Source organism: Pleurodeles waltl, chromosome 4_2 (genome assembly GCF_031143425.1).
Source record: "Pleurodeles waltl isolate 20211129_DDA chromosome 4_2, aPleWal1.hap1.20221129, whole genome shotgun sequence".
In the NCBI taxonomy this organism is placed as follows: domain Eukaryota; kingdom Metazoa; phylum Chordata; class Amphibia; order Caudata; family Salamandridae; genus Pleurodeles; species Pleurodeles waltl.
Genome location: NC_090443.1, coordinates 481890428 through 481912635, shown reverse-complemented (window position 1 = coordinate 481912635; position 22208 = coordinate 481890428). Strand labels below are relative to the sequence as shown.

The 22208-nt window shown below is 42.4% G+C and overlaps 1 protein-coding gene across 1 annotated transcript in view; it reads left to right on the top strand.

The window, feature by feature from the left end:
* The first annotated feature begins 325 nt into the window (after positions 1-325).
* TRIR (telomerase RNA component interacting RNase) overlaps positions 326-22208 on the top strand; it is a 47323-nt gene continuing 25440 nt past the window's right edge. The window contains exon 1 of the mRNA XM_069231845.1: positions 326-915. Within this exon, the coding sequence (XP_069087946.1) occupies positions 391-915 (525 nt within the window). The 5' untranslated portion in view covers positions 326-390. The remainder of the gene's footprint in view (positions 916-22208) is intronic.

Sequence of the window (22208 nt, the reverse complement as noted above, 5' to 3'; positions counted from 1 at the left end):
TTTATAAATGTTAATGATTTGATTTGATTTGAAACATATCAAAATGCCCATGATTGAAGCAGAATAGGTATTGTTACCAATTTGTCTGACATTAAATCCTTGGAGTGTACCTCCACTAATCATCTTTTTTGTCCAATCATGTATCCAACCGAGCTTTAGGCAGCGGGACCGCCTGTGCCGAGGGGTAAACCAGCTCAATGTTCCATATAACGTCTAAGGAATGTGACCCCATTTAAAGATGGCCGAACCTGATTACCACCTATATAGAATCTTTTACGTGACTGCCAGTTTCAAGATGGCAGCAACAGAGCTCCCACAACTCCCGGCAGACCTCACGCCCGTCTCTTCCCGCCCCTCCCTACTAGGCCTATCTGCGAGTCCGGTGCCAAGATGGCGGCAAAGCGGAGTCGGTGGGAAGATTCCAGAAAATTCTGTGGTTCGGAGGAAGGCCAGCGCTCACTCGAGGACGCTGAATCTCGCCACACCTCGAAGGGAGAAATTAACTCCGGTAGGGAGGCTAGCCCTGGAGACCGCAGCAGCTCCGGTGGAGAGAGCAGCCCCGAGAGGGATAGCAGCCCCGAGAGGGATAGCAGCCCCGAGTCGGGCAGAAGCAGCGAGCATAGTGATGGCGGAGAGCAGAGTTCCGACGATGCCGAGAGCCCTGACGAAGGTGTCCACCCGGACAAGAAGGGACGCGACGTCTCCAAAGCCGCCAATGCGGGCCCCAGGGTCCTCAAGTCCTCAGAGGAGGGGCCCGCCGGTGGGCCCGGGGTGAACATCTTTGCCAATGATGGAAGCTTCCTGGAGCTCTTCAAGAGAAAGATGGAGGCGGCGCAGAACCCCCAGACCCCGGCTGCAGCCGCGGCTCCCACCGAGGAGCAGGAGGAGAAGAAGAGGCCCAGCGCTTTCAGCTTTGTAAGGAATTCATGAGCTAGGGCGAATTGAAAGGGGTACTGAGGGATAGAGGGGGCGAATGGGGGTACCTGGTGCAGTTAGGAAGGTGCGTGAGAGCGAGTGAAGGGCGCCTGATAAGCGACTATTTGGAAATTATGTATTATGGGCTGCTGTAGACACGACTGACCAGTGGACGGGATGAAGATAATTAGTTGAGCGGAGACTAGCGTATGACACGGAGGAGTTATGTTTAAACTCTGGACAAGTATTCATGTGCTTGGAGAACTTGAGGACAATGCTCCTCGTATCTCTAGTGTCAATTACCTTATATCCTGCTTTCGTGTGTGGCGTTACAGCCAAACGCTGGTGCTGATAATGCCCACAGCAATGGTCACCTGCTATCTCGTGTATAAGAAAAGTGCGAATATTGGCGCATTTGCATTACAGTGAATATTTTGCTGACTGCTCTGAATATGTTGATGGCCGATATAATCGAGGGAACTCAGTTGTTCAAAATATACACCCTTCGAATGCTACGCATTTTATAGCCCCTGTAAAAAGAAGACTACCTGTTAGAATCACGAATTGTCAAGTTCTGTACCAGTATCTGGACCACCATGCTATCGCAAGTTACTCATGGTGTATTTCCTTTTATTTATAAAATAATGCAAGGCTAAAAAAAAAAAAAATACATCTGCTGCCATCTCCTCCAGAATTAGCCCAGGTCATTATCCTCAGACCGCACAAGAACAGAAATGTAGTGTTTGACTTGCATTCCACAAGAATACCCTTCCTAATCTTGGATCGTTCCTCATCCTAGTTCGTATTGCACTCTGTTGCTACCCAACTAATGTCACGCTGTAAAGGTCTATTTACGGGTTGAAGCAGGGGGGAGGGTGTCACTTGAGGTTCAACATTCCTGGGTAGCTCACATTTATGCAGTTTTGCCTATGCTGAAATTAAGGATGGGGTGCCCACTGGGTGGTGGTCTCAACTTCGAATTAATCTGATCTCGGGATAGGATACACCTGCAAAGGACGTCGGACAATGAACTATTAAGCTAAAGTTTGCCGAGCTAAAGAACCGATGCACAGCAAAGGCTGACTTTTAACGGCACAGATGCATTCCTGGTGTAAGCCCAATGAGTCTAACAATTTGAAGGATTAGCATTAATTTCCATTGCTTGAAAGGCGCTAAAAAGAAAATGACTAGTACCATTTTAGGAGTAAGGGGGGTGTTCCAGGACGACATATGGTGGCGTTGGAGCTCTTAGTTCATGACGTAGTAGCCAAAAACATGACAAGGCCACTCTAGAAGATAAGCTTGTGGAGGGAGCAGCCACAGTGTCGCTTCGGCATGGCTTTGAAGCTATATATCATACTAGGCAAAGGCGACTGGCAAGGGCTTTGTAATTTACACACGGAGTTGCGAGTTGCTCACCTTAAGACTTCAAGTTAATTTCCATTCCATTGATTTGAGATAGGGAACACTCTGGAAGAACACGAACGGCACGTGATAGACCTCGTCTGTTTACTCGTGAAGGAGGTAACTACGTTGATGAAAATGGTGGTGGTTCTGCATTGTTTAATTTCTTGTCACGGCCGCTTCAAGGTAAAGAACTACGTTGCAGAAACTCGCCTGCCTTGTACAGACATCTACCACCTGACCCTTTAAAAAAAAAAAAAAAAAAAAGGTGTTTATATGGAGTTTCTAAGTCAGAAGAATCAATTGATGGCAACTCCAACAATTGATATGGCGGTTCTCACTAAGCTGGGGCTGGGCGACTGGTATCTAGCGGTGGCAAAATTTGCATAACTAGCTTTCTCGTAACTATGCAAATTTCAGCAAATCTGAGTAATTGCACAAAATGCATGTCCTCCTTTTGGGCAATATTTCAGTGGGAACATCGATTACATTAATCTTTTTAAGGACACATTTCAATCTAAAAAATACATAGTACGAAAAATAGGACCGCGACCAGCTGCTTGCGTTATGCTGTTCTGTACATTTGTGGTACAATTTTATTTCAAGTGATGCATAATTACACAAGTGGCATAATTTTAGGATCAGCGCATAACACAATGTCCATAATCATGACAATGGCCGTAAATCATGTGAAATACGCTGATGTAATTTAAATTCTGTCTAAGTCTACTGGTATCACAGACAATACTACAGCACTATTTTTGTTTTAAAGCACGTAGGTTTGATAAAGTGCAGTCATCTTGCCTTCTTTGAGTCATCTACTGCCACCGTTTTTTGGGAAACCCTAGCTAATATAGGTCGGTATTGGTGTTTAAATGGCATATTCATAATTGCCCCTTAAGACAATTGGTGGCAGAGGGTTGCTAAAACGGTCCCAAGAACATTTACTTACCATGCACTTCGCTTAGCGATTTGCTCAAGTCCCCATATTTGTGGATGTAGCAGACCGAATGGATTTGGTAAAGCTGAAGATGGTTTGAGGAAAGGAGACAGCCTGCAGTTTGTCGAAAAGGTGACAGAGTGGTTAATAGTTGATGGGAGAATTGTGTACTGCGGAGGTGATTTGTTAGAGGAGAGTACGTAAATGTGTGAAACTCTACGCTGTAGTCTGGCTACCCATCATCCATGCCTTTATCTCAAAATGATTCCCATTTTGCCTCCTGACAGTTTGCTGATCAGACATTTCTCCTTCCGACAATTAGCTTACGTTTCTAGGCAACACCTTTTTATTTTTATCAACTTAATTGGTAGTGGTAAAACAGAGCCCTCAGGGGACATCTCCAACAACCAAAATGCATACTTCTGTATTTTGAATCAGCTACATTCTACGACCCATATGTACCACAAACTTACACTGACATTCATCTGGTCCATCACTGTGCTTACACAAAACGTTTCCTCTTCAAACAACGAAAGTAACTGAAACATTGCTAAACCGTGCTTTATGTTCAGATTTTCTGCCTTTTAAGTATGAGTTTAGACTAAATCGTGCATTGTTAAATTACTTTCAGATAAATCCCTTTATTTCCAATCTCGATATCTCTGAGCTTTTTCACTGATTCAGTTGGTTGCTGGGTTTTCCATTTGTGACTATTTCATTTGTAGTAATGCTTTGTAAAAGCGAGGTGCATCCCTCTGAGGAATATTTTAGCAATTTGTATTAAAAGAAGGCTTAAAGAAGCATAAAGATAAAAGGATTTTTCACAAATTGTATGTCCGGTGGATGGGCAAGTAAAATAATTGGAGTAACCAAAATATCACTTTCATTGTTTCATTGTAGGTTACTTTTTTGTCAGACAGGGAAAACAAATTCCACATTTTTATTATCACGTTATGGAACTCCTAAGAGAGCCACATGAATACAAATACAAAACCCTAAAAATTCCCCATAAGATACATATTTCATAAAGGAGCAATAAAAAATATATAAATACATAATACAATAGTTCATTAATTAAAACACCATATTCAGAATATCTGCAAGAATGATTGAAAGAATTTAAAAATCTTGTAACACAATCTTTCATTGTGGGAGGTAGTAACATAAATCCAATGCCTCTCTAGGAGATCTAATATTTGCTGCAAAAAAAGGGGTTCCAACCAAAATTTCCTTGGAATGTCGAGAGCCGGGCAAACAAATAAGACATGTATAAGAGACTGTACCCCTCCTTGACATAGATCACAAACACTAGTAGAGCCATCCCACCGTGAGGTGAGATCTTTCATTGGCAATCTATTTAGTCTTAGAAACATACACAGTCGCCTCACCCCATGGTTTAAGTTCCAGGTCAAGTAGGGTTGCACTATTTTTTATAGTTACCGAGGCAGTTAACTTCTCTAAACCTCTTCTTTTGCGACACATCTCCATGTCCATCAAAAAACCTTTGGACCATGATGCTTCCTTCAGATTTTTTTTTTTAATGATTCATGGGGAATTGAAGAACAGAGCTCCAAGTCTAGCTCTAGGAGTTGAGTAGCTTTGATGTAATTTCTTTAAAAAAAAAAAAAAGATTTTCCCCTCAGACTGCTAAAGATCTCGCTATATGCCAAGTTTCTCAATGTACAATCTTCACTGTGCATGAGGTTGTGCACCCTTCTTATTACTGCCAAAAGGCCTTGCACAAAGATGTTCCTAATGCCAAATTCAAGGCATAATGCAGCCCCTGAGACAGCATGATTACAAGAGACCATGCATCTCAGATTGCGGCCTTTCATCGTGTCCAAAAAATCCCATTTATTTGTATCAGTACACTCTATCGCATATAATAGTCGCTGGGAACTTAACCTGGTAGGCTGATAGTAAGTGGGCAAAATGGCGCTTTACCATTTGCCTTATAAAAGGCCGAAAGGCCTTGGGCTAATGACAGGGCCTTGTTGGTATTGTGACGTATGTGATCAGAATCTATTATTGAAGCCAAAAAGATCTTGCCTAAAAACTGATATGCTGTTTAGGTTGACCTATTACCCAGGGAAACAAGACTTTTCTTCTACGGATCTTCCCGGAGAAGCAGACCACCTGTGACTTAGCTGTATTAATTTTCAGGTAGTGCATCTCTGAATAACCTTTTAAAGTGGCAAAACAATGGTTTAGGCCTTTTGAGGTAAGGTCATACACTACTATATCATCCGCATACATCAGGCACACTGTTGGCTGGCCCCCCACCACAGGGGCATCGCCGGAGGAGTTCCTGAGACTTAAAGGTAGGTTATGGATATAAAGGGAGAAAAGAAATGTGGCCAGTATGCAACCTTGTTTTAAGCCATTTTTTGTTAATACCTTTAAAGATAGTCCCTGTTCTTCGCCCATTAAGATTTTACACCAGGTTGATGAGTATAGGGCAATCACCAATTGCAGGAGGCCAGATGGAACTCCTAGATCTTGGAGTTTTTTTCACAGTATTCCCCTATCCACTCTGTCAAATGCTGTGGAGTAATCGATAAATGCTGCATACAATATACCTCCCCTCGTCTGGACATACTTAACAATTATGGTTTGCATAATCAAGATATTGTCTAGGATATTATGGACTTTTCTGAAGCCTGCCTGTTCCACTGGTAAAATACCCTTTTTCTCCACCCAACCTGTCAATTGTATGAGGATACTTTTCGCAAAAATCTTTCCTGTAGCGTCTAATAGGGCAATTTGTCTATAATTTGACGGGATTGATCGATCTCCCTTTTTATGTAAAGGGATTATTATACTACCCGTCCATGATTCTGGGATGGTACCATAGGCATAACATAGGCCAAAAACTGGTTGAAGTAATTTTGCCCAGAGCAAAGGCTCCCTTTTAATTAGGGTCATTAGGATCTCATCGGGGCCCATGGCGCCTGAAGAACGCATTGATGTTATGATCCCTTCTAGTTCTATCACTGTTGGTGCCCCTATATAACCCCTTTCTCCACCTCTCTTTAATACTATTTCCCTTTCTCCCCAGATCAGCACCCTGATTTTCAGTGTACAGTTCTTGAGTATACAATTTCCAAACTTCCTCTGCTATCTGGGAGGTCGCTAAGTATTTACGTTTTCCGTACCCCTCCGTTATAATAGTCCAGAATAATCGGGTGTTTCTCTTTACGGCTGCTTCCCTCCGTGCCACCCAATTCTGGTCCTCTTATTATTTTTTCTTTATTTTCTTTTTCTCTAATTGTCAGTTTCAGCCTCGATCATCTTCTTTAATTTTGTTATTTCCCTACTCATCTCCTTAGACTTGTACTCCAGATGTTGACGTATAAACTTATTTCTCTATTCAAGTTCAGAATAGGGAGCTGGTCGTTATCCACTCTTGTCAAATTACGCTCACGCTTCCTATGCGCAGTAATATTCCTTATTAAATTAAGAAATTGTATTAATGCATCTTTCCCCCACACCTCCAGATTTCCTGTGATACTCTCCAGCAATGGCTTAATCGATAGCATCTTTACTGTCGACCAAGACATTCTCCTATTTTTTCCCATACCACGTATGTTTACACCTTTTAAAGACCACAAATCTGTTGCCCCTAACTTCAGGCATAAGGAAAGCCTTAAGATTTTATGGTCACTGTATGGAGTGTCAAATACCTCCATGTCCCCAACTTTTTTTGAGCCAGGTTATATGAAGCACAGATGTAATCTATTATGGAGTTATTCTTAAATGACTTATGGGTGGGAGCGGCGGGAGAATCCATACTGTAGTGCCCATTAAGAATGATACAGCCGCAAGCCCTTAGGCCTTTCAACGAGGATATGCCTCTTTTATCTGTCCTAATTCTAGGAGGGAACTCGATTGCTGGGATATTAAGCGATTTTTCTCTGTCTAGGTTACTAAAGGCGTAAAGCTTAGTGTTAGAAACTTTGCAATTTAAGTCCCCCATCACAATTAAATTGACGGGGTTTCTTATAGCGCAAATTTGTACAAAGAGTTGTTGAAGTAAAACGTCTCCTTTTTCAGGAGGGATATACATATTTATAATAGTTACGGGTATTTTCTCACTCTTCTCCCCTCTAAGTTGTACTTGTACTATTTGGCAAAAATTTGTAGAATCGGGAAGACTAACATGTTCCCAGTTATATCTGTTACTTAAAAGCACGGCTATTCCCCCCTTTAGCATGCCCTTTTTTTGAAGGGAGTGCTTTTTTGCTTAAGACCGTGTAACCCGGACAGATAAAATTGTTTAGACACCACGTTTTTTTAATACAAATCAAATCAAACCTCATGGAACACAAAACTTGTACTTTACGTTGATCCTTCCCTAGACCTGCAATATTCCAGGAAGCCAGGGTAGGGCCAGAGCTAAAAACAGGGCTGATTTAACTCCTCCATCTGCTTAGGTCTGTTCAATACCCCGCTAGCCAATTCCAATTTTCCTGAATGGCACCAAAGCCCTGCGATTTGGGCCCTTCCACCACATTGACTACCCTTATACCTAAGGTGGAAAAAGAAGCTGCCCCCCCAAAAAAAAAATTCATGGCTGATTCGATAGGATCTGATCCTTGAGTCTTAGACAGCCCACCCAAAAACAATGACTTCTCTCTGACTGGGATCACATCTATTCCTCTGCGTTATAACTGGGCACTATTCGCATATATTAATTTCACAGTAATTATGGAAAAGAACCAACCTTTGCCTGGCTCCTACCTTTACTGTGTCCAGGAATGACCCTCACAATATCAGAACTTTCAATTAAATTGAGCTCATCTATTTCCAAGAAACATGATAATATGAATGATCGATTTATGCATACATTTGAGTCCAATATAGCCAAGAATTCCAAATAGTCAGGTAAGTCAGTCAGCCCATCAGGGGCTATAACCCCTCTGAGTTTTCCTCCCATACTCTGAAAACTGGCTCCCGGATGAGCCCCCTTATCCACGTTATGGGCCAATTCAGTCGGGAATATGATGGAAGAGTCGGACCTTATATGTGGGATCACTGGAGTCACTGGGTCATCCGTCTGAGCCTGAACTTGTGCTTGTCCAACTACAAACGCACTCTGTCTTGTTCTGAGAATTCTTCAAAGGGGCTCCCAGTTTCAGTGTCCGTATATTCCACCTGTTGTCTCTCTTCGAACTTAACCTTCCGTTCTTTTCTTTTTTTTAAATAATTCTCCAAATTTTCTTTCCTGACTCTTTCCCTCTTATTTTGGATATTCTACTGGCCTGCCCTACGTCGATTTCTATTTGTTCACTTTGCTCTACTCGCTCCACCTGCTTTATAAGTAGGTGATCTTTGGGAAGAAAGATTGGAGCTGGTACTGTACTGGGGGTAGAGGCCGTTTCCTTGGACTGGGCGATATGGTCCAGTGGAGTAGTATTATGAATTGAGAGAGAATTAGTAAACAAGTTGTCCAAAGAATATATCTTGTTCTCTTCCGAGGCATGAATTACTATCTTAATGTCTCCTTTGACCACCTGTGGTTCCCAGTTTGAGTTCCTCTATGGAGGAGAGCGGGTTTCTCACCTTCAGTCTTCAGGTCCTCAGTATATGGCTCATATTTTGATTTACTAGTAAAACTTTTAAAATAGAAACCAGGATATCTTGAGTATGGTCTGAATTTTTTGGATGATAAAATTCTTTCAAGGCACTTGAGAGAATCAGAGAAAACTACGTGTTGTGAAGGTGGACACCCTAGATCTGTGGTAGCAGATGGAGTTAAATCAGAAAGAAAATGATCCGAGGGGGTACTACTGAATAGTTTTAACAAGGGTGAGACGATATTAGAGTGTGCTTCTGTGGGTGTCATTGGTATAGTTGAGGTTGCTAATCTACAGCTAAGCGCCTCATCCAGATCTATATCAGGGAGGGTAAAATCTGTGGCTTTGACATGACTTAGCCCCCCCACAATAGCCCCCGCGGACCCCTCCTTAACAGTAGTGCCCTCACCTACCGAAACATTCAGATCATTGTTCTGAGTAGGGTTTAAAAGAGATAGATTAGTGACGCCAGGTGTGTTTTCTGCCCTAACCACTATTTTTTTCACAAGGCTCCTTCGACAGGAATGGTAGGATAGAATTCAAAAATTTTATATTTACTTGTTGCGCCCCTTTATTTCTCAGGGGGTTTGATTTAGTTTTTTGACATGCCCGATTAAGGAATGACCTACTCCTTCTTGTGCGTTTAGACGTTATTCTGTTGGTGCTGTTCTTAATCACCCTCTTGCTACGAAATGTCTCTGATACACCGCTCTCTCAAAATATAGGCGATGTGCAGTTTAGAAAAGGAGTACCACCAAGATACCACCCAATCCCAGTTGCAGTTGCAGCAGGAATGAAATGAAATGAGATGAAATGGGGAGACCGGCACCAGGTGGGCAGGAGCGGGAAGGCCAACCAGACTCCCATCCCTTCTAGCGCTCTCCTAGCACTCCACACTCCTAATCCTCTCCCCTGCTGCGAGCTTCAGTTCGGGGATTTCAGTATGACACCAGCTTTCGCTACCAAGCCAATTCCAGCCCGACAATAGTCAATAGTCAAATTAACTATGGTGCCTTTGTGAATAGGAGACGACCGAAGTCGATGAAGTCCGTGAGAAACACTGGAGGCTGGTGAAGGGGAAAAGCACCTTTTAGGACTCCTTTGAGTCAATGGGGGTCAATAGGGGTCAAAAGAAGTGCTCTGTAGTTAGAGCACTATGAGGCGGTTAGACAGGCAAGCAGGTGACTGAGGGGGGCAGGAGAGAGACTTCCCCCCTCTCTCCCCTTCTCCCTTTTCCCCTTTTACCGCAGTCGCAATGGTCAGGCCAACTTCCACGCACCCTCGCTCGTTCTTTCAAGCCCAGTGGTCTCCTCCTTCAGCCCTCTGCTCTCCAGCACTGCAGGACTGCTCTCCTCGCTTTTCCAATGTGCGCGGTTTTCTCCGCTCCCAACTCTGCATGCTCGGCTCCGAGCTCGACACACAAAGCACACCAACTTTAAAGCCCGCCGCGCCTCTCAGTACTCAGGGGCTCAGGGCTCCGCGCTCAGGCCCAAGGTCCATCAGCCACCCGGCAGCAGGAGAAGCTCCGCGGAGCCCAACAGCAGCAGCAGCTGTGGCGCATGCCACTCAAAGCGGGCGGACGAAACAGGAAACGGGGAAAACAACTTTCATTATAATCTTTTCTTTCTATGGAATAGAAAGAAAGTAAGACTGTAATGATGGCTCCCTTGCCACCAAACTTTATTTGACCCAGGAAAAAATATGAATATATGGAAGGCGGGGGGGTCTTCAATGCTTTCTTTAGTTTTTAGGAAACGGCAAAAGAAAGAAACCGTCCTGGTGGCACTAAAAAGCTACCGGAAGGAAAGGACGGGGTAAACACTGAGCACACTAGGAAAAGGGTGAGAAGGGAGGAGTGAAAGGGCATGGCGAGTGGGCAAAATTTAGGCGCACGCAGGGAAGATGAACGGGTAGGAGGGAGGAATGAGGGGGTGGCATGTGGGGAAATATGACAACACAGGAAGAGGGAGGTTGAGAAGGGGGGAAGCCTGTAGGAGTGGATGGACGTACCTAAATATGTGAAAGAATCCTTCATGCAGTTGATTGTAAACTCTCCACTGGCGGTGGATGAAAAAATCCTAATAGAGATTAGTTTTAGGGGCGGGGTGGCCAGATGGGAGAAAAAGGAGACACTACTACAAGGTAGTAGCCAGAAAATTAAAACGTATCCCCCACTTTTACCCAAAACTCTAATGACACTGAGTGTACAAAGCGGTCAAGCCCAACTGTTCCTTGAATATTTCCCTTCACCTTACATCCACTCATCCATTCAAACATGGTGCCATCTTACCACCCAGTTATCATCCTTTCACATTTCCATCCATCCTGTCACTCTAGCAATTCATTGAAATGATATCCATCTGTTCACACATTCAATACTTTCACATATTCATCACTTCTTTCACCCTTACAGCCATCAATGTATCTTTACATTTTTAGGTCGAGCATAAGCATACAGCCTCTTGTATACTTCTCTGGGCTTAAGGCCATTTCATTTTTTAGTATGTGTCCTTTAAAAGCCCTTCCTTGCTAGTAGTCAATGCTTCCACTTTGTCCCTCCCATGGAGCACCAGCGGACTACTATATCCTTGCGCTTTGCCTGTTCACCTGGTGTTTTGTGGGTCTACTTTCTTTGATTCCTGCTGGTGCTACTGTGTGCGGTGGGTTCACTTAAACTGACAGTGCTGTCTACAGACTAAATAATGCAGCCCACGGATCACTGCTCCAGGCTTTCTGCCATTAACAGGCATGTAAAGATTGTTCTTTCCTCCTAACATTTGTCAGAGACCGACCAGCGTGTGGTATTAAGACTTATTTGAGAAGGTAATCACGAGTAAGGACCTCGGCATTGCTCTGTTAACACAAAGTAGCCACCGGCCATTCCTTCTGTCTCCCGACGGGCACAATCTTGCTAAAACCTTGTTGAATATTGAAAGCAGTCTCTGGAATTCTCTTTGACTGCTGCTATTTGTTTGTTCTTTGATGTGTGTGGCAGTCTAGCCCTGGTTGCTAATAGTTTGCTGGACAGCCAGGTGCTAGCGTAGTTCTGAGGTGACACATCTGTATCTCTTCTCTTACCAGCAGCAGTAAATGGGAAGAGGTTTTGGTGGGTAAAGAGGTCAGCTAATGTGAAAGAAGCATGGCTGGTCTAAAGCAATGCAGTAACAGGGAGCTGCCAGAGGGAGTTGCCTCGGCATGCAGCGCATTGCCCCGTTTTTGATTGAAGGGCATGGCACAATGTCACTTTTTTAGGGTGTCATGTCATGGTATGTTTGTTTTAATAGCGCAATATCAGAATAAATGTTGAGAGAATCTTAAATATAAAGTACCTAAATTGACTTTCTGTCGCAGCACACATGCTTTAAGTTAGCCTGCAACCAGTGCACTTTCATTTAGATCCTGCTCGCAGTCCGCAAAATCCCCTCCCCCGTGTTCCACGCTGAGCCTGTGTTTTCAAACAGCTAGGTGTCAGCTGTCTGTGTGCAAGATGAAGGCTGCTTGATGATGATCTCGTCTTTAAAAAAATATGCATGCATGTGAAGAATGCTACTCCACTATGAGCGTTGTAATGCGCAAACCCTGACAGGGGCTTCACTGGGGGAGGAGTAGGTGAAAGGTTTCACTGTTTTTGTGGTGAAGGCCAGATGCCTTCTGAACTGATAACCTGAAACCTGCTTGCCAGTCTTTGAACATGGCCTCTGCTCAGCTGTCAGCCCTGACCCTAAAAATGGCATGCATTTTAAAACTAGATTGTCCCAAGTTTTTTCTTTTTCTTTGCCCCTTCTGGTCCTCCTCATTCGTCGGCCACCGAGGTGATAAGGTCATGTTTACTTAAACACGCGTTCAGGCAGAATATTTTATGCCACCACTGCAGTTGTTTACAAATAAAACCTTTCTTTCTGGCATGATGTAGCTGAAGAGAGGTTTTAGTTTGTTAAACCTTTTACCTAAAGTGCAAATTGAGTGATTGTTTTTATATATATATTATACACACTCATTTGTATATATAGCAAATTCCTTACATTCCCAAGACAACCTGCATGTTTTGTGTGGTAACGCGATTCTGTGCTTAGCTGACAGCATTAGATTTCGCTGAATACCATGACTTCAACAAATGGCTCTTACCCTTTCTTTCCTCTCCTTTATTTGTTCCCCGGTGAAATGGATCCAAAAAAGAAACACTTTGGCTGCAATTTTTGTCTCTTTCAGACATTTTTCTATTCCAAAGTGCAGCCTCAGAACGGAGAGAAGAAAAAAGGTTCAAAATACCAAAAACCCTCTAAATTAAGCAAGACCGTGGTCGCAAAGTGGCAAGATTGTTTGTATTCACAACCACAAACATTAGCACCTGTTAAGAGTTTGCCAGTGAAGTGCTACTTTTGTTTTCTTGTCTTTTTTTTTAACATTGTTTTCCAAGGCACCATTCCTGGAAATACTGCAATGCCTGGTTACTGCATACATTGGAAACCGTTTAATGCGACCCTTATCAGCTGTTTTCCTTATTTGAGTTAATAAAATGTGTACCGCGGCTCTGTGTTTAGGGATTTAGTCTTCTTAAACCACACTGCTTATGTTTTGTAAGGGTATAAGCAATGGACATTGAAATAGGTTCCATGGCCATATGTACGAACACTTTTTCCCATAGACACAGAATGGGTAAAAACCTTTGCTACATCTGGCCCCAGGTTCCTTACGGGCCCTGTAGTCATGTCCTTTAACTTTTAAGGCAAAGACACTCATTTGATTTCTGGATAAAAAGCATTAACATAACCATGTTGTTCCTGCTTATATTTTACATGCTTTACTTAATATTGCATTCTCTATGAATGCTTGCTTTTTCCAGGATGCCACTTTTTTTTTTTTCTCCAGCCACCATATTACTCTTGTCACCCCGCCCTCATGGCTTATTTCCCATTTTCTTGTTCTCCAGCTCTGCAAGATGATATGAATGGCAATAGCGCTGTGCAAATCTAGCACTCAACTGCATACAAAAAAGACAAAAGGAAAAACAAATTGCCATTTTCAACGCCAAGACCTCTAACTTTCACAAATTCGAGACCAATTGCATTGCTTTATCCATCCATTCAATACCTATTCCCTTCACACACAGATCTGTCCATCCTTTCTTTCTTCCTGATATTCATCATTTCTCTCCTCTATTGATCCTTCTCCTGGGCTCTCCCTCCAATCATTTTCTCTTCCTTTTACCAACTGATTTGACTCATCCATTCAGCTTTTCAACCACTAAACATTTGTTTCTTTTCAAACTCTTCCGTACTCTTTCCCTTTCATCTTTTTTTTTTTTCTTCCCGGTTATCTTTTCTTCCTTTCACTATTTATTTCTCTCCTCCTTCCTATCCAGTTTTTTAAGTACTACATTTGCTTCGTATATCACATGATTGTTTTCTAATTCATCTTTCTCCGATGCCCGCTATTTGCTGTTTTTTCTGTACTTTTTTCTTGTTTGAATCATTTATTTGTCTCTCCTTTACTGAACTTGGTTCACATAGTTGTACTTAACGCCACCTCTTTGCCTTGTTCTTAGAGCGTCTTATGAGCTATTGTATGCAGCCACAAACACCAATGTAAACCTAATCAACTTTGAGAGGTTACCACTGCTTAAGCTGTTAAATCAGGGGAGGGGGGTGATTGACATGACTGCACTAGAAAGAGCAAGAAGCAGCATACTGCACCGAGTTGTGAAATAGTCCCTCATGCAGTTCAAAGCACACATTAATTGGGACATGGAGCAGTACCTTCCAGTAGCATCAAAGGTGGAAAATATTCCATTGGCTTGAGTCGGAATGCAATTGACAATCTCATGCCAAAAGCCTAAAAAGGTTGGGCAAAAAGGCAACTGTAGAAGAGGGTGAGAGGATGCAATGCCATTTATACACATTTTAGAAAACTGTATTTTTGACAATTGTGCTGTCAATTGAGACCTAAAAACTGAGTTTGCAAATGTAGCCAAGGCTGGACTATTTGTTAACTTCCTGAGGGCAATTTTACTGTGTTAATCGCATCACACTTCATTCTATCCACATTCTTCTATGATGGATATTGAACCCCCAGGAATCCTTGTCGTCACTCACCAACTTTCTTAGTGTTCTGTCTTTGAGCTTCCAAATCCAGTCGCATAGCTTCTGTTTTTTAGGTCGAGCATAAGCATTTGACCTTGTGTATACTTTTATGGATTAAAGCGATTTCATTTGTTGGTTGCAGTGTCCTTTAAATATTATTGCTCACTAGTGGTCATTTCTGCCCTTTTCTCCCTCCTTTTTCTGTTTCAGAGCAGTGACCAACTACGCTATTATTCCACTTTGGTTTCTTTATCTGTTACAGTGACGGACTACTTTGGCATTTCTCTGGTTCTTCCTTTTCACTGGGGATTGTTTAGGCTGGTAGCTGCCTGCGTTTTATTGCAGCATTCCGTCTACCTCCTCCCATGTCACCGACGTTTTGGCTTTATTCCAGTGCTGTCCTCACCTCTGGCGCCCAAAGTTCTGCTCATAAGCCTGCAGCTGGTGCTATTAAATACGGGTGCACCAAATCCGTAATCTCAATCCAGCCCATTAAACACACTTTTCCCTTTATCTTACTGTTGCAGGTTTCTGCTTTCTCCCTTTGAGATGGGTTTTCTGCGTCTCTTCCCCCTCCTTCCCCCTTTCCCCTTGCCCTCAGTCAGTGTGTGAAGAAAAGTAAGTTCCAGTCTCCAAAAATAAGTACCAGTGGGTCTTTAACCCCTTAGCTGGTGGGCCATCTGCCGACAGACCTCTTTCTCCCTCTCCCCCTGTACTGAGACCTTTTTTTGGGGGGGTGGGGGGGGCGGCTATTTGGGTTAGTTCACACTTAGGCCTTCGTAGCCTTTTGTCCACGCAAGATTAGCGGTTCTTTTTTCCAACATCCTAGGGGTTCTAAAGGTACCCAGAGTTTGTGGGTTCACCTGAAGGAGACCAAGAAAAAAGCCAAAATAGAGCTAAAATTTCGTTTTTCCAGAAAAATGGGGGGAAAATGGGCTGCTGAAGAAAGCATGTTTTTTTTCCCTCTGAAAATGGCATCAACAAATGTTTGTGGTGCTAATATCACCATCTTCACAGCTTTCAGGAGCAGGCAGACTTGAATCAGAAAACCACAATTTTGGCATTTTACTGGGACATAACCTATTTTTATTACTATTTGTTTGTGCATTCAGCCTCCTTTCAGTTAGTGCCAGGAATGGGTGTGAAACCCATGCTGGATCCCAGACAGCTGAACATTTCTGAAACGTAGACAAAATTCTGAATTCAGCAATCGGTCATTTGTGTAGATCCTTCAATGTTTTAATACAGAAAGTAACAGCTGAATAAAAAAAAATTATTTATTTTATATTGAGGTTAAAAGAGCCGTTTCTGTCCACGTTTTCTTCCTTAACTTTTTCCAGCTATGACAGATCTTGGAACGCAATATGCTGTCACGTCTGCTGGACTCTTCTGGTTGCGGGAATTTATAAGGCTTGTAGGTTCATCAAGCACTCTAGGTACCCAGGGTCAATAAAGGAGCTGCACCTTGCAATGGAATTTCATTGTATACCGGGTATACAGCAATTAATTTGGTGAAATATAAAGAGTGAAACATAGGTATCAAGGAAACCGTTGTATTTCCAAAATGGGCACAAGATCAGGTGCCGAGAAGCAGTGTGTTTTTTTTTTTTTTTTTTGCACATCTCTGAATTCTGGGGTCCCCATACTAGCATGTGAATTAAAGGGCATTTTTCAAATCGATGTCTCCCTTTACACAATCTTACATTTGGAAGGAAAAAATGTAGAGAAAGACGAGGGGCAATAACACTTGTTCTTCTATTCTGTGTTCCCCCAAGTCTCCCGATTAAAAATGGTACCTAACTTGTGTGGGTAGGCCTAGTGCCCACGACAAGAAACGCAACATGGACACATCACATTTTTTACATTGAAATCTGATGTGTTTATTGGAAAGTGCCTAGCTGTGGATTTTGGCCTCCAGCTCAGCCGGCACCTAGGGAAACCTACCAAACCTGTGCATTTTTTAAAACTAGACACCTAGGGGAATCCAGGATAGGGTGACTTGTGGGGCTCTCACCAGGTTCCGTTACCCAGAATCCTTTGCAAACCTCAAAATGTGGCCAAAAAAACAGTTTTCCCTCACATTTCGGTGATGGTAAATTGTGGAATCTGAGGAGAGCCACAAACTTCCTTCCACCCAGCATTCCCCCAAGTCTCCCGATAAAAATTGTACCTTTCTTGTGTGGGTAGGCTAGTGCTCGCGACAGGAATGGATGGCACAGTGGTAGTCCGTGCGTGAGGGCTACTGTTAACCCTGGAGTGATCCATTCCTGATGCGGGCACTGGGCACAGGCACACAAGTGAGGTTGTGTTTTTATCAGGACAAGGTGGGAAACACTGGGTGGTAGGAATGTTGTGGATCCCTGCACACTTCTGTAGTTTCTGTGATGAAAAAGCAAGCACTTCTGTGGACTGACCCGGGTGTCTAGTTTTCAGAAATGTCTGGGTTTGGTAGGTTTCCCTACATGTCCGCTGAGCCCAGGACCAACTAATCAGGTGATTGTTGTACAAAACCAGGCTGTTTTGTAGTAGGTAATTTTGATGTCTCCACAATCCGTTTTGGATATTTCCCTGTTGCGGTCACTTGCTCACCCACAAAAGTGAGGCAATGTTTTTCTCTGGAGGCTTAGTGGAACACTGGGTGGTAGAAAATGTGTTGCTGCCCTCAGATTCCTGGACTTCCCCTCACTGAAATGCAAGGCAAAAGTGTTTTTTAAGCAAAGTTTATGATTTCAAGGGGATTCTAGGCAAAGGAAAACTGGTGAGAGCCACGCAAGTGTTGCACCCTTGGACTCTTCTGGTACTAGTATGTTAGTTAATCCACCACTCACACTGGTTGGTTTTAGCACTTCCAGAAATTGTTTCAAAGCATGAATACTTATCAAAGTATCTGAATATGAATATTGAAACCAAGCCTTCTGAAGGTGGGCCATAAAGCCTTGTCCAGGCACCAACCTCTTTATGGTCCATTCAGGCACAAGAAACAACCCTTTCATGCCACAGGCCCAATCCAACTAATCACTGCACTCACTTTAACTTACTGCTGCCAGACAAGGGCCTATCACATTCATATGCCACATGACGGAATATGTGACCGATTCCTTCTTCCTGAACATTACCAAAGGCATGCGTAACAAACCTTTACTAATGACTTACATGACAGCCACCTGAGGCTCAGGAATACATGTTTTTCATGCGCCTTCAGCGCACTCGCTGTACTAAATCCAACTCCTCCCAGTTTGTAGGTGCAAGTTTGGGGTGTCGAGTATGCAGTGGAAAGCGATTCCTCAAACTGAGCAGTATATCTACCTTTGAAACTAAGGCAGACATGCTGGGGAATTCTTGCGATGTTCCCTAAAGAGAAGGTCGTAGGGTATGAAAAAGGGTAGTGTTTGGCACACAGGGTAGTCTGTGAGAACGTACTATATGTCCCAACCAACATTATGTGCAGTGCTGTGACTGTAAATGCACTTATCATACAGCAAATTGAACATCTACTAAGTTCTGATAGAGATGAACAAGAAAAGTAGGTCAAACACTGAACTATACGTGTCATTGTCCTTCAGTGCTGGGATGGCCCCAATGGGTTTGGATCCATAGGTGGAGATAATGTACATCTGTACTACCTTTACTATCTGACTTCTACCTGTGCAATATCCCTGTGAAGGCACACCTACCATAAGCTTTCCTTACCCATTCATGTCTGTGTCCTCATCAGAGTCCTGACTAATCCTGTATAATTGCCAAGTGAACCTATAATAGTTAATGGATGCAAGTTGGGGGTGTCGGAGTATGACTTGGGAGGCCTATTCCTCAAACTGAGCAAGCATATCTACCGTTGAAACTAAGGCAGGCAATGCTGGTGAAGAAATCCTAAGGTTTCTAAAGTAAAAAGTCATAACAGATATCCTGTGGGACTCATTCACCAACACTTCTGATTTTGCTTTGTAAGTGAAGCTACAAATTGAGTTTGCATACTTTCAAGCAAGTTGAAATGTTGGTGAATGTCTGACACGACATTTGTTTGACTTATTACATTTACTCTGGTTCTCGTTGGCAATTATGGTGGTTCTTGTGTGGCATACATAAGTTCCCTAACAAGCACTTCAGAGTTGTCATGCCTTTAACATTTTGCCACAGGGTACTCTGAATTATTATTGGAAAGTGGGGACCACGGCCTAAACATTATCAATGATTTTAAGTACAAACAATACCCAAATTATAACACATTTTTATTTAATTTGCAAACAAATATAAATACAAAAAAATATTTTTAAAATAGTACGGTTGCAGTTTACTAAAATCAGTTGAAGCCACACATCATCCATACTATATTCTGTTTCATGCACCTGCACTCCTACCACAAATCAATCTGAGGATGCAAATTTAATTTATAACCTTCAATTTCAAATTTCTTGACATTTACAGTAAGTTTAAAAAATGTCAATTGCACATTTTGCCATTCTATTGATATACACTTTATTAATCTTTTAGTATTTAATTTTCTAAGCAGTTGCAGATCCCCTGAGGGGGATGAGCGGACCCCCGCCGGTCTCTTGATCGCGTGTTGGTAACCATTGACATGCGGCGTTCAAAGGACGCACCTAATTTTCCCTTGTCGTTTAAAAGTGTGTGGACAGTAGGACTGCTGTGCAACCTTTTATGCTGCTGGTCATTCAGACTGACGTGCTGCCTTTTTTTATTTTAGATTTATTTATAGCTGTCACCTTCAAATATATCTGTTTTATCCCTGTGATTTAAGAAATGTGGTGGTGGTCAGCTGGTTTGATGGGGGTTACGCGGGCGCCGAGTACCTAAAAAATTTAAACACCTTAAAATGTACCTCGGTCAGAATGCTCACATTACACAGGATTGGTGGCCATTAAGCCTCAATTTCACGAGGTAGTGTCCCCACATTGGCACCTCCCAAAGCATCAAAATCAGAACTATAATTTGAGTAAATGGGCCCGCTCAATAAATGAGTGTTAAATTTGAATTAAAGTTAAAGGGTTTTATTGCAAATTAAAAATAGGCGATGTACACTCAATGGCATGAAGGCTCTAGGTGTAAAACGTATCCAGAGAAATGTAAGTTAAATTATTCTGAGTCCCTAGTGAGCATTAAAATCGTGAGAATGATAGAGAGCACCTCTAGTAAAACAGCAGTCTTCAGTCTCAACCCCCCCAATATCCAGTTTTTATGCATTATCTTTGCATGTGAAATCACAATCTGTAGATTCAGTTAAGTTTATAATCTTCTTTCATTTTAGATGCAACTAGTAAATCATCTATATATTGCACCAAGTTACAGGGCAGACATACATTTTGAAGGTCTTTCTTTAGGATTTGGCTAAAAATTGGACTTTAGGTATGCCGCTGTGGGTTTCAACACCAAATGAGAAATGCGAGCAGGTAGTGGATGTCTTCATAGAGGTGAAATGGAGAAGAATGCTTGGAGTAAGTCAGTGATTGTATGCCATTCTGCATAAGTAAGTGATTTTATGCCATTCTGCATCTGAGGGAATCTGGAATAGAATTACTACTGGACATCAAGGGATCACTATTAATTATTTTTCTCAAACCCTACGCTATTCTTCATTTACCACTCTGTTTCTTTATTCCCATCACTGGAGAGTTGCAGGGACTACCAGGCACTTTCTGAAGACTTAACTGTTCAGTCTTATTTTCGACAACAGGCTTCATTTCTCCTTCTGCTTCGTTTTGAAAGTTTGCATTGTTTAGTTCTGGGGGAAACAGTATAAGATTTGTTGTTGATCCTAATAGGCTTTGCACTTTTTAGGGCGAGCATAGCAGTGTGCAAGCACTGCTTTTCCGACGTGTTGGTATGTATCTGGGCTTTTAACCACGCCCACCTCACACCCATCACTCACTTGTTCATAGGCTTGCCTTTCAAAAATCCTTTGTTTTCGTTGGTAACTGCTTTACGTTTGTCCCAGCTTAAGGCAGTTTTGTTACCGCCTTGGCCATCGACCCTGTTACATTGATAATTGCACTTTTGCCGATAAGATTGACAGCGAGTGAACTTTTTTTTCTTTTTGTGACTCTCCTTTGCAATCACTGTGGAGATTAGAATCTGCAAGCTTATGTCAACTATTTTACTTTTTGTTTGCGTGACAAAAATCCAGTTAGGAATTTACAACGCTAATAGCTCTAACTCGAGCAAACGTGAGACCCATTACATTGTAAATGCTCATTTATCAATCCCATTTGTTTATAAGGAAAATCCCAAACTTCTTTGATAGCATATCTTAGATCCAGAGTTAAATTATCCTTGTTCAGCACAGAGAACAACTGGACTCTTGCATCTTGTGATTTAATTTTAAACACTGAATCTTCATCTTGGGTTTCAGTTGCAGCACTTCCTGGTATACAGTATATCACCCACTTACACAGCAAGTCTCTGCCTAACAAGGTTAAGGACTTGAATCACACAAAATGAATTGGTGACTATTATCCATTGAGCCTGTTTTCAACAGGGACATCTGTTGTGACCTGATTAAGCATATGTTTATTAATGATGCCTCCAATTGGACCGTTTTTCCCGAAAGGGTAAGTTTGGAACCTCCACAGAACAAACTATAGAAAGGGTAGCACCCATCTCTATAAAATAAACTGCCAACTGACTTTGTCAATATGTGGTCCACTCTGGCCTACCTCTAGGACTGTTCAAGTAAACAGTTGTCCTTCCCTCACAGGCACAAGCATTGGATATCTTTTTCTAAGTAAAACTGAGGAAAATAATTATTCAGAATCAATGTATTCTGTTGGTACCCTGGATTGTATGGCATTTTGTCTTTTATATTTTGCTGCAGCACTGGGTTTTTGGGCATATTCATGCTAATCTTTCTCTGGCCATGCATGTTCTGCTCAGGAGCTGGTTGGGCTGGCACCAGTGATTGTATCTGTCTGATTCACATTTCTCTGCATCTAAGGAAAAAAACATTCTGAATTTGAACTGGATTTTGTTGACATTACCCCTGCCAGTGCCCAATTCTAACACAGAAATGACATGCAGTGCCATTCAATATGTCAATATTGCACGAGTTCCAGAATTGTTCACAACTCCTCTTCTATTGCGTGTATCTGCATCATTACATTACCTATTTTTTGTGCCTTGCATTGAGGACAGCAAGTTCATTCCAGCCTTGTCAAATGAGCCAAATCAGTGTCCATCACCTGAGTACTACTTTTATTCTTAAATTGCTTTGTCTGCGCAACCATCAGGTTATGATTGATCCTTTCTTCTAGTCAATACTGTAATGTAACTTTTAAGGTT